Consider the following 15,163-nt stretch of genomic DNA (forward strand, 5'->3'; position numbering starts at 1 on the left):
GTAAGATGAAGCAACTGGATTCACACAAGACGGTAAAACCTTATACAGGTAGTCCTTACCTACAACCATAATTGAGCCCAACATTTCTGGTGCTAAGTGAGACAGTGGTGAAGTGAATTTCCCCCCATGTTACAACCTTTCTTGCCCAAAATGGGGTTTGCCTGGACACCATAGTGGAAAATATTAAATTGAAAATGAATACAGCAATAGAGAGAGATGAAAGAGGAGTAGAGAGTAGAGAGATGGAAGAGAAGGGGAGAAGAGAGAGGGATGGAAGAGAGGGGAGGAAGGAAGAGAGGGGAAACCAGAGTAGGAGAGAGGGCTAGACAGGGAAGAAGAAAGGAGGAGAAGGAGAAAGGAAGGGGAAGTAGAGAGGAGCAGGAGAGGAGGGAAAAAGAAAGTAAGAAGGAAAGAAGAGAGGGAGATGGCAGGATTGAGAAGAAAGATTGCTGTATAACAAAAAAGATGAATTGGAAGAAAGGCAACCCCGAACATATATAAATATATTAAGATAAAGAATGAATGGTTAAAAAATAAAAGAGAATAAATATGAATAAGCAGGAAAGTTAGAATTTGAGAGCGAATGAAGATGCTGTTTATATAAGTAAGCAAAGAAATATTGAGATATGATTAAAAAAAGGGAAAAAAAGAAAACTGTGGCAAAAATTGTAATTGAGTAAAATGTATTTGAATTTGATAAATTGTATAAGATGATATGGCCAATACTCGGTTCAAAAACGATAAAAAACCAATAAAAACTTGTTTTATAAAAAACCCTCTTTCTTGCCAATGCTGTTACGTGAATCATTGCGACAGAAGGCGGCAAAAGATGTCCACAGGACACTGCAGCCGTCATAAGTAGGAATCCATTGCCGAGCGTCTGCATTGTGATCCCACGACCGTGGGGAAGTTGCAACGGTCGTTAAGTGTGGAAAAACGGTCACGTCAACTTTTTCCAGCGGTCGTCGTAACTTCGAACGGTCCCTGAATGAACTGTTGTAAGCCAAGGAGTACCGGTATCATTGGCGACTTGGGGCAAGGGGTGTCCTTCAAAGCCAAATGTCGAATGCATCCATTTATGTCGTTTTGTGAAAAGGAGTCACGTCCATTAGCAGGACCGAATCTGGATTGAGTGGATTTTGGGTGGGTGTTGAAGCTGAACTCAGATTTTCTCCTTTTAGTGTTAAACTGAGTTCTTTATGCTCAGTTAGGAATGAAAGAGAAGTAGAAAAAAAATAAATCTGCACCCACACAGAAACACACCTATTCTGCAGCCCCCCCAAAAAAAACCCACTGGCCAGAGCCAAAGAAGAGGTAAACCTCCTGCAAATACAGAAGCTGGACTGGTCAGAAATTCCTCAGAGCCAGCACAATACGCTTAAAGAGAAAAGTAGCTTTGCTGCGGTTTCAGTGATGTGCAACCGAGCCAGAAATAAATTAACTTGTTCATTGCAGCCAATGCCATGAAATTACAGAAGTCTCAAGTTGCTTTCAGACTACTCTGTTTCCCCCAAAATTTATTTATTTATTTATTTATTTATTCATTCATTTATTTATTTATTTATTTAGGTTCGATTTATATGCCACCCTTCTCCGGAGACTCAGGGCGGCTTACAATGCATTAAGCAATAGCTTTCATACTTTTGTATATACCTGCTTAGTGGGGCTTTTTGCCCCCCCCAAAAGCGGTGTTCTTTTTTATACAAAGTCAGCTTATTGCCCTCACAATCCGGGTCCTCATTTTACCTACCTCGAAAGGATGGAAGGCTGAGTCAACCTTGAGCCTGGTGAGATTTGAACTTGCAGTAATTGCAGGCAGCTGGTGTTACTTAACAGTGCTTTAGTCTGCTGCTCCACCAAGGCCCAATAAGACCCAACCAGAAAATAAGTCCTAGCATGATTTTTCAGGATGCTCGTAATATAAACCGTACTCCCAAAATAAGACCCAGTTAAGATTATCAGCCAGATGGGTGCATTTAGTACCGTATTTCCCTAAAAATAAGACCTAACCAGAAAATAAGCCCTAATGGGCCTTTTGGAGCAAAAAATAATATAAGACCTGTGTTTTTGGGGAAATACAGTAGAACCAAATCCATGTGTGGAAGTTTTTCAGATTCTAGAGGTGATCTGCTGTCCCACTTGAACAAGGCCCTCGGGCTCCTTGCCACCAGCGGTACTTCTCTCCAGCCTTCGCCCAAAGCCCTGCACCAGAAGGCCGAAGCAGATCCCAAGTTGGAATTTTTGCCCCCCCCTGCCCCACACTAAAAGACCCTGAAGGGGGAGACTCTCTGCAGCAACACAAATGTTCATTGCATGTATCCGGCCCAGGGGCATAGTTTGAGGACGCCCGATGTAATGCAATATTAAAAAAAGCAAATAATTTTTCTGCAGACCACCAAAATTTTCTCGCAGACCACCGGTGGTCCACATACCACCGGTTGGTGACCACTCTTCTAGTCCAACCCCACTATTCAAGCAGGAAACCCTACACCATTTCAAACAATTGAGGATTACTGCCTGTTTTGTATAAAAAGGATTCTTGGTTGCCCCATCTCAACCTGCATTTCCCCTGTGGGGCAATCCAGAAGGCCACTACTTCCCCTTTTCAGTTCCCAGGAATAATGGCCCTTTAGTCAAATGTCAGAAAAGGCTGTGCACAAAATCTTTTGGCAGATGTCAGGTCTGAAAATAGCAAAGTTGTTTTAGCTCTTCCCATTAATAATAATAACAATAATAAAAGAGATGCCAGCAGCTTCTAAGTGTCTGGACCAAATCAGATAAGAAAGTTCATGAAAGTTTAGTGGTCACCAGGAAAGTCTTCCTAAGAATTACTTCCAATGGGCTTCTCGGGAAAAATATTTTGAAAATACAGCAATTCCTCCAGACCCTCTGAGTCCAGACACCAAGGATGTTAATTGCATGTAGATCATGCCAGTTGATTTTTATGGACTTCTTTTAAACTTATGGCAGCCCTCCCAGCTCTGAAGGATGGATATAAATCAAGAAGAGGAAAGTTTTTAACAGAATAGAATAGAATAGAATAGAATAGAAATAGAATAGAATAGAATAGAAATAGAAATAGAATAGAATAGAATAGAATAGAATAGAAATAGAATAGAATAGAATAGAATAGAATAGAATAGAATAGAATAGAATAGAATAGAATAGAATAGAATAACAGAGTTGGAAGGGATCTTGGAGGTCTTCTAGTCCAACCCCCTGCTCAGGCAGGAGACCCTCTACGAGTTCAGACAAATGGCTGTCCAATCTCTTCTTAAAATCTTCCAGTGTTGGAGCATTCACAACTTCTGGAGGCAAAGTTGTTCCACTGATGAATTGTTCTCACTGTCTAGGTTGCTTCTCTCCTTGATGAGTTTCCACCCATTGCTTCTTGTCCTGCCCTCAGGTGCTTTGGAGAATAACTTGACTCCCTCTTCTTTGGGGCAGCCCCTGAGATATTGGAATCCTGCTATCATGTCACCTCTAGTCCTTCTTTTCATTAAACTAGACATACCCAGTTCCTGCAACCGTTCTTCATATGTTTTAGCCTCCAGTCCCCTAATCGTCTTTGTTGCTCTTCTCTGCACTCTTTCTAGAGTCTCAACATCTTTTTTACATCATGGCGACCAAAAGTGGATGCAGTAGTCCAAGTGTGGCCTTACCAAGGCATTATAAAGTGGTATTAACACTTCACGTGATCTGGATTCTATCCCTCTATTTATGCAGCCCAGAACTGTGTTGGCTTTTTTCCATCTGTTGCTTCTTGTCCTACCCTCAGGTGCTTTGGAGAATAGCTTGACTCCCTCTTCTTTGTGGCAACCTCTGAGATATTGGAAAACTGCTATCATGTCTCCCCTGGTCCTTCTTTTCATTAAACTAGACATACCCAGTTCCTATACCTATTCTTCATATGTTTTAGCCTCCAGTCCTCTAATCATCTTCATTGCTCTTCTCTGCACTCCTTCTAGAATCTCCACATCTTTTCCTTTCATGGCGATGATGTCCGGTGTATGGCTGTTGTTGTTTTTTTACACAAAAGGTGGGAGTGAGTTTAGCAGCAAAAAGAACTGGTTGGATACACATGAGAAAGGCTGAAGTCATACAGTTAACAAAATAACAGAAGAACAGAGTTGGGAGGGACTTTGGAGGTCTTCTAGTCCAACCCCCACTCTGAGCAGAGGGGGAAACCCTATACCATTTCAGACAAATCACTGTCCAATCTCTTCTTTAATTTTTTTTTTTAATTTAAAGATTAAAAAAGTGATGTAACTCTGCCTTTACTCCCATTGCTGTTGGGAAACCTTGATTTCGGAATGGATCTGCTACCATGTTTCCCCGAAAATAAGACCCTGCCTTATATTTTTTTGAACCCCAAAATAAATGCTTGGCCTTATTTTTGGGGATGTCTTATTATTTTGGGGCACGTGGAGCATTTTACCTGATTTCCAGCTCTGTCCCCCTAACCTTAACCAGAGGAAATGGCAGGAACCGGCTGTGCATGCATTTAAATATTTTCGGGGAGAGCTTATTTTTGGGGGGGGCTTATTTTAGCACATGCGCTCAAAAGCTCAATTGGGCTTATTATCAGGGGGATGTCTTACTTTAGGGGAAACAGGGTATGTGCTACTTAGTCTTATCTTGTTACACTTCAAGATCCGTGACTAGCTGCTGGTTTCTACCCAAAAGCCACCAATTTCTATGCTGCAGGCTCGGAGGTTCTTTTTTCTCCATGTTGCTGTTGACATTGGGCCTCTGTAACTGCTGGTGGTTGTCCAATACATCCCAGAGAAATGGCAATGGCAAATGTCTGACCATTGGTGATTGTCCTGAACAGACTATTGGAAGGGATGACCCAGCTGTGAAGTAGCTAAAACATCACTGAAAATAGTGGGTTGCATTGTCCTCCCAAGAAGTGGTAGAGCCTGGGGAGGAGTCAAGAGAGGAATCAGTCTGGACTCCTTAATGTTCCCACAAACAATCTAAATCCAGCCCCTTTTGAATTCTGTTGACTCTTATCTAGCATCAATGTAGCGATGACCGTTAGTTGACTAGATTCTCCTGTGTAGGCATGATCAATACCAAGAGCCTTGGTAGTAGAGTGGTTTAAAACACCCTGTTATTAAGACCAGCTGCCTGCAATTACTGCAGGTTCGAATCTCGCCAGGCTCAAGGTTGACTCAGCCTTCCATCCTTTCTAAGGTAGGTAAAATGAGGACCCGGATTGTGGGGGCAAATAAGCTGACTTTGTATAAATATACAAAAGGATGAAAGCTATTGCTTAAAAGCAATGTAAGCCGCCCTGAGTCTCCGGAGAAGGGCGGCATATAAATCAAATTAAAAAATAAAAAAAATAAATAAATCATCTTTACTGGAACTTAGTGTGTGATCTTGATTCTTCCGTCTCTGACATTTGTTCCTGAAACCCCTGTTGGAAGAAATGTCCATTGGGTCCAGTTCCAAGTGGGAAGGAAGACACTGGAAACATGGTGAGTGTTTGGAAAGATTGTTTTTAATGGTGGACAGGATCACATGCCTTGATAATGTTGGGTGAAGCAGAAAAAGAGAAGAGATGCTGAGAGTGCCTGAGTTTTATACCCTCTCTGGGCTTTTGAATTTGAGCTTGTATTCTGATTGGTTGTCAGACTCCCATGGGGCCATGCTCTGCAGGTTGTCCTGAGTCCCAAGTTTGGTTGACTCTTGCTGGGTGATGAATGTAATGAAAGGGCTTTGGGAAATTCCTATTATGGCTCTGCCTGAAGGAGGTAGATCGTTGTTACGTAGAATAGACTGGCTCAGGCCTTGCCCATTGACAAAAGTGTGAGGGGGTGATGGTCAGGGAGCTGCAGGGAGCTGCTTTATCTTTAAAACATGTTTCTCCATTTCTCATCCAGGAAGGTATAATATCCTGCCTTTTTAATATTTCCTAGAATAGTTCATTTTTCTAGGAGAGGGGTGGGTGCTAACTTCCTACACCCAAAAAACAAACAAAGATGAATGCAATTCCTCAAATGAAGAAAAATAAAAGAGCTTAGGGATAGCAGTAAGACTACCAGTACGGGTCCAGTCAGCCCAGTCCAGGGGCTGGTGGGTCCACTCTGCTTCTTAGATCAGTGGCATGAGAAGAAAAGGTTTGCAAGAACATTAAAAAAAAAAAAAGTAATAACAGGGAGAGGAAGAGAAAGTGAGAGAGGGAGGGAGGGAGAGAGAGAGGGAGAGAGCGACCCATAGAGGAAGCTCACGAGCTGAGTTCTTGCAATGCGCTTCTATTCTCTTTTATTTATAGTTTCTCATACAAGTCTAAGCCAAGAGTCTAAGCTATTCAGCATCTTTAAGTAGACAAGTTGCTGTGTCAGCTTTGTTGTTCATTAATAGAAAAAGAAAAATAGGGATCACAGCCAAAGGAGGGCTAAGGGTGGGAGAAGAAGACACGATGACCAGATAGGAGACAGTATTCCCACAGGACAGTGGCGGAACCAGTTGGAGCCACCATCTTCATCCACACAGAATGCATAATTTTCAGGGCACTTCCTTTCAGTGCCATTGTAACTTCGTATGGTCACTAAACAAACTACCGTACATTGAGGACTACCTGTATTTTAGTTGCATGAAAATCAAGAGTTGATCTATGGCAGTTATTACCTTTCCCCCTTCATCTTCTTTGCAAGGTTGCTCCAAAGATAAAACTGGTTACCAATTTATATATGTCATTTTGTGATCATGCAAAGGAAAGGCAGCCTGGGTGATATAAAACTCCACTGCTTTGGTAAACTAGAGAGAGAGAGAGAGATGGAGGGGGAGGATCCTCCTTTTGGCCACGTGATTATATATTTTTTTTGTTGGCTTGCTATAAATAATGGAAATATGTTTATTTAAAGGCTATCCAGTGCGGAGTCGAGAGCATGAATCAATAAACAGAATGACATCACAAGAATATCCACTTTAGCTAAAAGCAAACACACAGAGAAAGCAATAATTGCAGTATGATAAGAGTGGAAAGGTTTTTCTGAAGCTGGTGGCCTCTTCCAGATGTTTTTGACTGCAATATTCAGCAATTTCCAAGCACTTTAATCAAGGCGGAAAATCTGAATCTGTGTTTCTCAACAGATTCTTGGCCATTTTAAGACGTGTGGACTTCAATTCCTGGTGGCTCAGCAGACTGATAGCATTGTGATTAACACCAGCTGTCTGCAATTACTGTAAGTTCAAATCTCACCAGGCTCAAGGTTGACTCAGCCTTCCATCCTTTCTAAGGTAGGTAAATTGAGGACCCAGTTTGTGGGGGCAATAAGCTGACTTTGTATAAATATACAAAAGTATGAAGGCTATTGCTTAAACTTCAGACAGGGCTGCTAATTAGCAGAGTCGTTTGAATAAGTTTCCAAAGACACAAATGTACAAATATAGCTAAAAGTTTATACATACTGTATACATCAACGTCAAAGGAAAAATAACATACATGAGGAATATAAAGCAAAACAACCCATCATTTGCAATTCATGATGGAAGTAAAAGCTCCTTTTCACACAGAGGTATTTGTAGTTTTATAACGTCCAGAAAATATCAACAGTTCAGACGGGTGGATGGAATAAAAGCGGAAAAAGAAATCTTGTATTTCTCTAGTTAATGGCTGCGATGGATCACCCTCCATCAGACTGCTGTCTTCCTCATGTTTTGCACTACAAAGCCTCTTATTCTCCAAAGCACCACAGGGCAGGACAAGAAGCAATGTGGGGAGGGGGGGAGCTTGTTAATGTTGTGGCCCGCCAGTGGCCAGCGGAACAGGTGGCAGACTCAGACACTGAGGAGTTTCCACCCAATTCTGAAGCCAGCTTGAAACTCTTAGTCCATTTGAAGCAGGCTCACGATTTCTGTAGATTTATTTCCATATCTTTCTCCTTGTGTTCTGACCCGCCAGCGGAACTGGTGGCAGACACAGAGAGTGAGGAGGTTGGGGAGGAACATGGGCCGGTCCTGGAGTCTGAGGAAGGCTCTGATGAAGGCTCTGCATCGGAGGCAGAGATGGGGCCAGGGCCGCCCGACAGTTATCAGCTGCCTTCAGAGTCGAAGATCAGTGGGGCAGAAGAACAGTTGGAGCCTGTTCCCGATGTGCGCGTGCATAGAGCTGTCAGGAGAACGGAATAGTTAAGGAACAAGGGACGACTTGGGAGTAAAGGCACAAGTGGCTGGTGAATGGCCCCTCCCAGAGGGAATAAAAGAGGAGCAAAAGGGGAGGGGAGTTTGCAGGAGACAATTAGTTCCCTTAATTGGTGACTCTCCGAGACCCCTTGCCAAGTACTTTCTTGTACAGCGCTGTGTTTTGAAGATATCGGCCTGGCAGCTCTCCAAGCCAGATAAGGTCTGTGTTTGTAAATTCACCCTGGAAAGACTGTTTGCCGGGGCTTTGCTGGATGTGAATGAGGGGAATTCACAGTAACTTAATAAAAAGGGGTTTGTCGGGACAAGGAGTCTGCTTCGTGGTTTGGGGAAGCCTAGGACAGAACAGTTAAAGAGAGGTCCAACCTAGAAGTAAGGAGAAATTTTTCTGATAGTGAGAACAATTAACCAGCAGAACGACCAGAAGTTGTGGGTACTCCGTCACTGGAGGTTTTCAGAAATAGACTGGACCACCGTTTGACTGGGATGGTAGAAGGTCTCCTGCCTTGAGCAGGAGGTTGGACTAGTAGAAGACTTCCAAGATCCCTTACAACCCTATGATTCTATGTTCCTCACCTGTCACCTATGAGTTCCTAGTCCACATGAGTTTCCTAAACCGAACTTGGAAGTGTTAAGGTTCTGCAATGCATCTGAGGGACTACTGAAGATTGAGGTAGCTCATCCGTGGAAGAAGCCATCTCCTTCCTGGACTTCCTCCTAAATGAGGTGCCACTGTCTTCAAACAAGGTTCTCCTGAATGCAGCCCTTATGCTGTAAAGAGTCAGCTTTCGGTGGAAGTCCATGCCCATGAAAAAGTAAAGGATAGGGTTGACACAGCTGTTGAGGTAGGCCAGGAAGGAAGAGAGGGGGAGGCCAATAGAAAGTCCTATGCCTTTCACGTCTGCCAATTTGAGGAGGAGGAAGATGTGATACGGTGCCCAACAGAGGAAGAACGTGACCACGAGAACCAGGATGACCCTGAAAGGTTTCTTGGAACGGAGGGAAGCCCGTCGTCTCCTCAGCACCACAACGATGATGCCGTAGCAGACCACAATGACGGCGAAAGGGGCCAAGAACCCACAAATCAGTCTCAACATATAGATGGCCAGTTTGGCGGTTTCATTTCCCTCCAGGGCAAAGGAGCACTTGGTCTTGTTAGACTTGTCAATTTTTATGCCACGGTAGAGATAGAAAGGACTACTTGTGCCAATGGCCAACAACCAAGCTCCGATGGCAGCGACCCATGCCAAGCGGCTGTCCCGGTGCCTTTTGGTCCATATTGGGTAGGCTACGCAAGTTGCCCGGTCAATGCTGATGGCAGCTAAGAGGAAGACGCTGCCGAACATGTTGAGATACTTGATGAAGCTGTTGGCTTTGCACAGGAAGCTTCCAAAGGGCCACCCGTTATCAAAAGCATTCTTCAAGAGGGGCACAATCCGGGTGACTGAGAAGAGAAAGTCAGCCAGCGCTAGATTGAAGAACCAGACACAGCTGATGGTCCGTGTAGTCTGACGGGCTGTGATCCAAAGCACAGCTCCATTGCCCAGAGAACCAAGCAGAAAAAGAACTGCGTAGAAGAAGATCTGAAGCATGTCCATGAGCCTGCTCACGTCCAACTTGGTATCCGAGGATGAGGGCAAGGATGCATTGGAAATGCACGGAGCGGTGAAATTAACGTTCATGATGCAACAGGACTTTACGGAGTGGGAAGATTAGGAAATCAGGTGGTCCTTCTCCGGTCAACAAAACCTGGAAAAGGAGAATCAATGCTTTAGGAAGTGTCTTTTTTTCAAATCTGTTTTCCTGTCTTACTACTCTTATAGTCTAGTTTTGCGTCTACTATTGCATAAAAGTCTCCTACAACACAAATATTTTGATATTCCATTTCTAATATCTTCTTATGTAACTTTTGGTAAAAATTTTCTTGCTTATTATTCGGCGCGAAGTTTCTTGCTGAAAAGCAACAACTCTGTGCTGCAGTAATGATGCCTTACAAGGCAGAAATAGCTATTTGAGTCTCCCAAACTGCAGCACAGAGTTGTTGCTTTTCAGCAAGATACAAAAAGCCCAGAAACTATATATATATATATATATATATATATATATATATATATATATATATATATATATATATATATATAAATAAAAAACTCAGGCCATGCATGTTTTCTCTCATGTGCTGCTCCCCAAATTCATCACTAGATGGTAGAATTTCAGCATCTCTAATCCAACAACTGGATGAACTAGCGAGAAAGGAGCTTTTGCCAAGCTCAGGGGAACCACCAGACATGGTCAAAAGGAGGAAGGAAGAACGGAGGTGCAATCCTTCTTCATATCTACCCTATAGAAATATAGGGTACTTCTGCATTTCCCAGGGGTTCAAAGAATGAAACTGCTGACGGTGCGAGTAGATGGTTTCAGAAAGTGGCAGCTTCCCCAAAGTCAGAAATTTCAAATCAAAGATTGGATGGTCATCAGGAACTCTCGAGGAGCAGATGACTTACATTGTAGGGATGGAATTGAATGCCCAGCTGTAGCATCCGATGCTTCTAAACATTTCTATAATATTTATCATTTTTATATGGCAGCCCATCTCACAAAAAGCGTTTCTGGAACTCCCCACAACAATAAATTAGAACGATAAATATATCAAAACACTCATTATTTAAAAAAATATTTAAAAACTAGAAAGCCCAAGTGAGAAGAATGTGAATTTCAGTACTGGAGCTACCTCAAGATCTTACCAGTTCTCTGAGATCCTCAGATTTAGCCTGGTCTTGAAGGTCTTCTGGAATATTTTTTTTTTAAGAAAAGTTTTTTATTTTTTTTCAAAACAAACACACACAAACAAACAAACAATACATTTTTTCTGATAGAGTATTGGCCGAGTCAAATTTTTTATAGAGTTTAGTTTTCTCCAACACAATTTTTTGCCATAATATTCTTTCTCTCTAATTTTTTGTTTTATTTTCCTTCTGTTTCTTCTGGTATGTAACCAATATTACCATTTGCTCTAATCTCTAACCTTGGTCAATTTTTCTTTCTCACTCCCTTTCTCATTACTTTTTTCAAATTGAAATCCTTTAATTTAAAGTCAATCTTTTTTCTAAAACCTAACCCTAACTCTAAATCATCTTATTCAAATATTTTGGTCTCCTGGAATATTAACAGGGATGGAGCTCACCTCACTTTAAGGAAGAGAATGTCTCATAAGGCAGGCACCATGTCAGAATAGGACCACCTCCTAGGACCCCCAGATATATAATTCCCTAACAAACAGGACCTGCATCTCAGATCTAATGGAACAGACAGATGTTAGGCCAACATCAGATGTTAGACATAATATTAGACCAATGTCTCCATAGCACCAGGCTCTGCTCCTATACTTGAGTACTTTTAATTATTGAAGATATTCCATTCTTTTTTTTTTTTAAGGGTGGGAGGTGAACTCAGGTAGGGAAAAGTCTGTAGAGTTTCTCAGTCATCCAGGTCAAGTCTTTGATTGACTTTTAGCTATACAATTTGGGAAGAACATCCTTAGAATGGTGTGGGAGTAGGAATGGATTTCCAGAGGGAAAAAAATGCAGACTACAGGACCCAGGAAAACCACTCAGGTGATCCTGAGGACACAGATAAACCTCCACCTGCTTCAAGGACCCTCTAAAAGGATGCAAATGACCAGCTCTCTGCAAGGAATATAAATCCTTCCACTCCCCGCTATCCTGCCAGAGCTGAAGAAGCTTCTTGGATGAGAAGCAAAACATCTTCAAAAGAAAAAAGAAGAAAGTCCAGCTGCCTTCTGAAAAAAAAGCATCTTTAGGACAACCATGACCTGGATGACTGAGAATCTCTGCAGACTTTTAGCTATACAATTTGGGATGACCAGCCTTGGAATGGTGTGGGAGTACGAAGGAATGGATTTCCAGAGGAAAAATTTCAGACTACAGGAACCATTTCCACCACTCAGGTGACCCTGAGGACACAGATCAACTTCCAAGTGCTTCAAGGACCCTCTAAAAGGATGCAAATGACCAGCTCTCTGCAAGGAATATAAATCCTTCCACTCCCCGCTATCCTGCCAGAGCTGAAGAAGCTTCTTGGATGAGAAGCGAAACGTCTTCAAAAGAAAAAAGAAGGAAGTCCAGTTGCCTCCTGAAAAAAAACACCTTTGGGTAAGGTAGGGAAAGTTAAATAATACTTTAACTGACTTCGGAATTCCTAGTTCTTTGATAAAGTCACTTCCAGTTAAACTACTTGAACTCCTTGTGAAGAGAAATATTTTTGTGTACATTGCACAATGGGACAGGTGCCACTAACCTCTAGCTGTCCCACAAGCGCGCCGATATTAGAAAGTGTGTACACCTAGCTCTAATCAAGCTGTTTTCCAATCCTGTCCAGCTGTTAAAATCAAGTCAGCACATCACACCGGAATAAAACTTTCCTGGTTATTGCAATCACGTACTTCGTAATGCAAAACCACAAGACTACAAACTTCATTCTTATAAAACTAGTGAAACATGACAAGAGGTGACCGAGCAGAACCCATCTCTCAAGACGGAGCAAACCAAAACACACCCATCCCAAGTTTGGACAGTCTAACACATCCAGAAACAGTGTAGACAAGGATAAGAGTCAAGACTGTTGTTGTTCTGGAATTTGCACAGTTCCCCCAGAAACTGTGGTGTGAAGGTGAAGGTGTCTGGATCAGACCCTGGAATTACCTGTTTTAGGCTGCAGGAATTACGTCTTCTGTATTTCTCTGGGCTCCCTTTACAAAAAATAAAAAATAAAAAAAATATGCGGATTTCTTGGCTGCCGCTTAGTTTCTCCGCCTGGTTGTGATTTTGGACCTCATCCAAGGCCAAGATTAACTCCTGCCGAAAAGAGGAACTTGAGGAAAATCTCTTCCTGCTAGATGCGATCATGCAGAATCTCTCCACTGTTGAAGATTCACCTCCTGTCCTAACCGGAACGATTGCGGCTATGCCAGGCTGTGAAAAATGATGGGCATCATCACAAACTGCTCATTCCGCAGAACCAAAGAATGCTCTTAAAATAAATCCCCTAGAAGAAGGGGAACTAAGAGTTGAGAAATGTGGTCGGGTGGAAGTCTTGGAGAGGAGTGTCTTTGGATAAGGGAGGGCTGCTCCTGTGGTGGCTTAAATTGAATTCAGTCGACATACGTCATGTGTGCAGATCAAGCCGGGAGGGTGTGAAAAGCCACTCTGCAGCCACCACAAAAACTGGAAGCTCTGCTCTTGGTTGGGCTCCTGCTGATTTATTTCTGAGGAACCACATGATTTACCGAATGCCCGTGATTCAAGACAGCCCTTTAACATATTCCGTGCTACACTTTCCATAACAAGTGTGTCACTCCCAATCTCTGGCAAGCCATGTAGAGCATACAGTACCCGTTGCCCTATCTTGGAAGCTTCAGGAACGGTTGGAGATGGCCTCACCTGTCCAAACGTTTCAAGACTTGTTGAGTCTTTGGACTCTGTCACCTCCTCTGAAAAAGAACCAGCTGAGAAGTCCTCGCAATCTGCTGATGTGGCTTGGAATTACGAATGACGGATGCTTCTCAGGCCTGCTCTTCAGCCACCTGTAAACGAGTTGCGTCTTGTTGCTGGAGATTCAAGGGTTGGGTGAACAAGTTTGTCCGATCTCTCCTAAAGCAACTCATTGGTGGGGTTCGCACGTACAGGAGTGCCTCAATTTATTTGGCTGTTTGGGTGGAAGGGAGGTGCTTTAGGTCCAAGATATTCCTGGTTCGAGCTCACCCTCAGCCACAAACATGAATTTAGACCTGTCTCTCTACATCTTGACTCCATCTTCGATTGCCAAGCGCCTGAATTGTGATTGTGTGACCGTGGGAGGGTGTGATAGTTGTAACTTCAAGGATGGGTTGTAAGTCACTTTTTTCAAGGGCTACCGTAACTTTGAACTGCCATTAAGTGAAAAGTTGTAAGAGGAGGACTACCTGTATATCAGCCCCTCCTTTAGCTTTCCAATCACCCAGATCCCACCTCAGCATCATTCCATGCAAGAAACTCCCTTCTTTCCTTTCCTTTCCTTTCCTTTCCTTTCCTTTCCTTTCCTTTCCTTTCCTTTCCTTTCCTTTCCTTTCCTTTCCTTTCCTTTCCTTTCCTTTCCTTTCTTTCCTTTCCTTTCCTTCCCTTTCCTTTCCCCTTCCTCCTTTCCTTTCCTTTTCCCTTCCTTCCTTCTTTCCTTTCCCCTTCCCCTTCTTTCCTTTCCCCTTCCCCTTCCCCTTCCTTCCTTCCTTCTTTCCTTTCCTCTTCTTCTTCCTTTTCCTTTTCCTCTTCCTCTTCCTCTTCCTCTTCTCCCTCCCTCCCTCCCTCCCTCCCTCCCTTCCTTCCTTCCTTCCTTCCTTTCCAGGGCTCCTAAATTTTCTCAGAGTACATTTATTGTATCCATAGAGAAACCATTCTTGGACAGATTTTATTTGATTACCATGGGTAAGCTATCTTGAAAAGTAAAAACTAAGAAGGCCAACACAATCTTACAAAGAAGAGTGGGGCATGGTTTCGAGAGTCTTAATTAACTGTAAATGCTCATATTCGACATTCTATAAATTTTTCCACCAATGCAATGGCTTTATTACTTGGAACCCTGACAGTTACTTGGTACAGCTTGTTGACCAAAAAGAAGTAGAATGCAGAAAAGCAAACATTTATTCTACAAATTGTCCAAATGAAATAAAATGTAGTTGCTGCTTTGTTTCTTGAAAATAGCTCTGATAAGTGACAGTGTCCCTCTTCAAGCCCTAAGAGTAAAGTGTATTGCTTCTATTTAGAGCTACGCTGGCTGGAGAATTCTGGGAGTTAAAGTCCACAAGTCTTAAAGCTGCCAAGTTTGAAGACCTCTGGTCTAGACCACAGACTTGCAACTTTAAGATGTGTGGACTTCAACTCCCAGAATCCCCCAGCCAGTAAGGCTGATATAGGAGAATTCTGGGAGTTGAAGTCCACACATCTTAAAGTTGTCCAGA

General features: G+C 42.7%; 1 protein-coding gene across 2 annotated transcripts; it reads right to left on the reverse strand.

Annotated features, from left to right (window-relative positions):
- Positions 1-7,393: 7,393 nt before the first annotated feature.
- Positions 7,394-12,950, reverse strand: LOC132712439 (chemerin-like receptor 1). 2 transcript variants are annotated; one of them, XM_087876382.1, is made up of 2 exons: positions 12,876-12,950; positions 7,394-9,903 (listed from the first exon to the last, which is right to left on the reverse strand). In XM_087876382.1, exon 2 carries the CDS (start codon positions 9,834-9,836, stop codon positions 8,766-8,768), a length of 1,071 nt encoding a protein of 356 aa, XP_087732508.1. In that variant the 5' UTR covers positions 9,837-9,903; positions 12,876-12,950; the 3' UTR covers positions 7,394-8,765. The 2 variants fall into 2 exon arrangements, with proteins under 2 accessions (XP_087732508.1, XP_060549855.2); XM_060693872.2 differs by lacking the exon at positions 12,876-12,950 and adding an exon at positions 10,899-10,983.
- Positions 12,951-15,163: the final 2,213 nt, after the last annotated feature.

Source organism: Pantherophis guttatus, chromosome 10 (genome assembly GCF_059756535.1).
Source record: "Pantherophis guttatus breed Tessera chromosome 10, ASM5975653v1, whole genome shotgun sequence".
NCBI lineage: Eukaryota > Metazoa > Chordata > Lepidosauria > Squamata > Colubridae > Pantherophis > Pantherophis guttatus.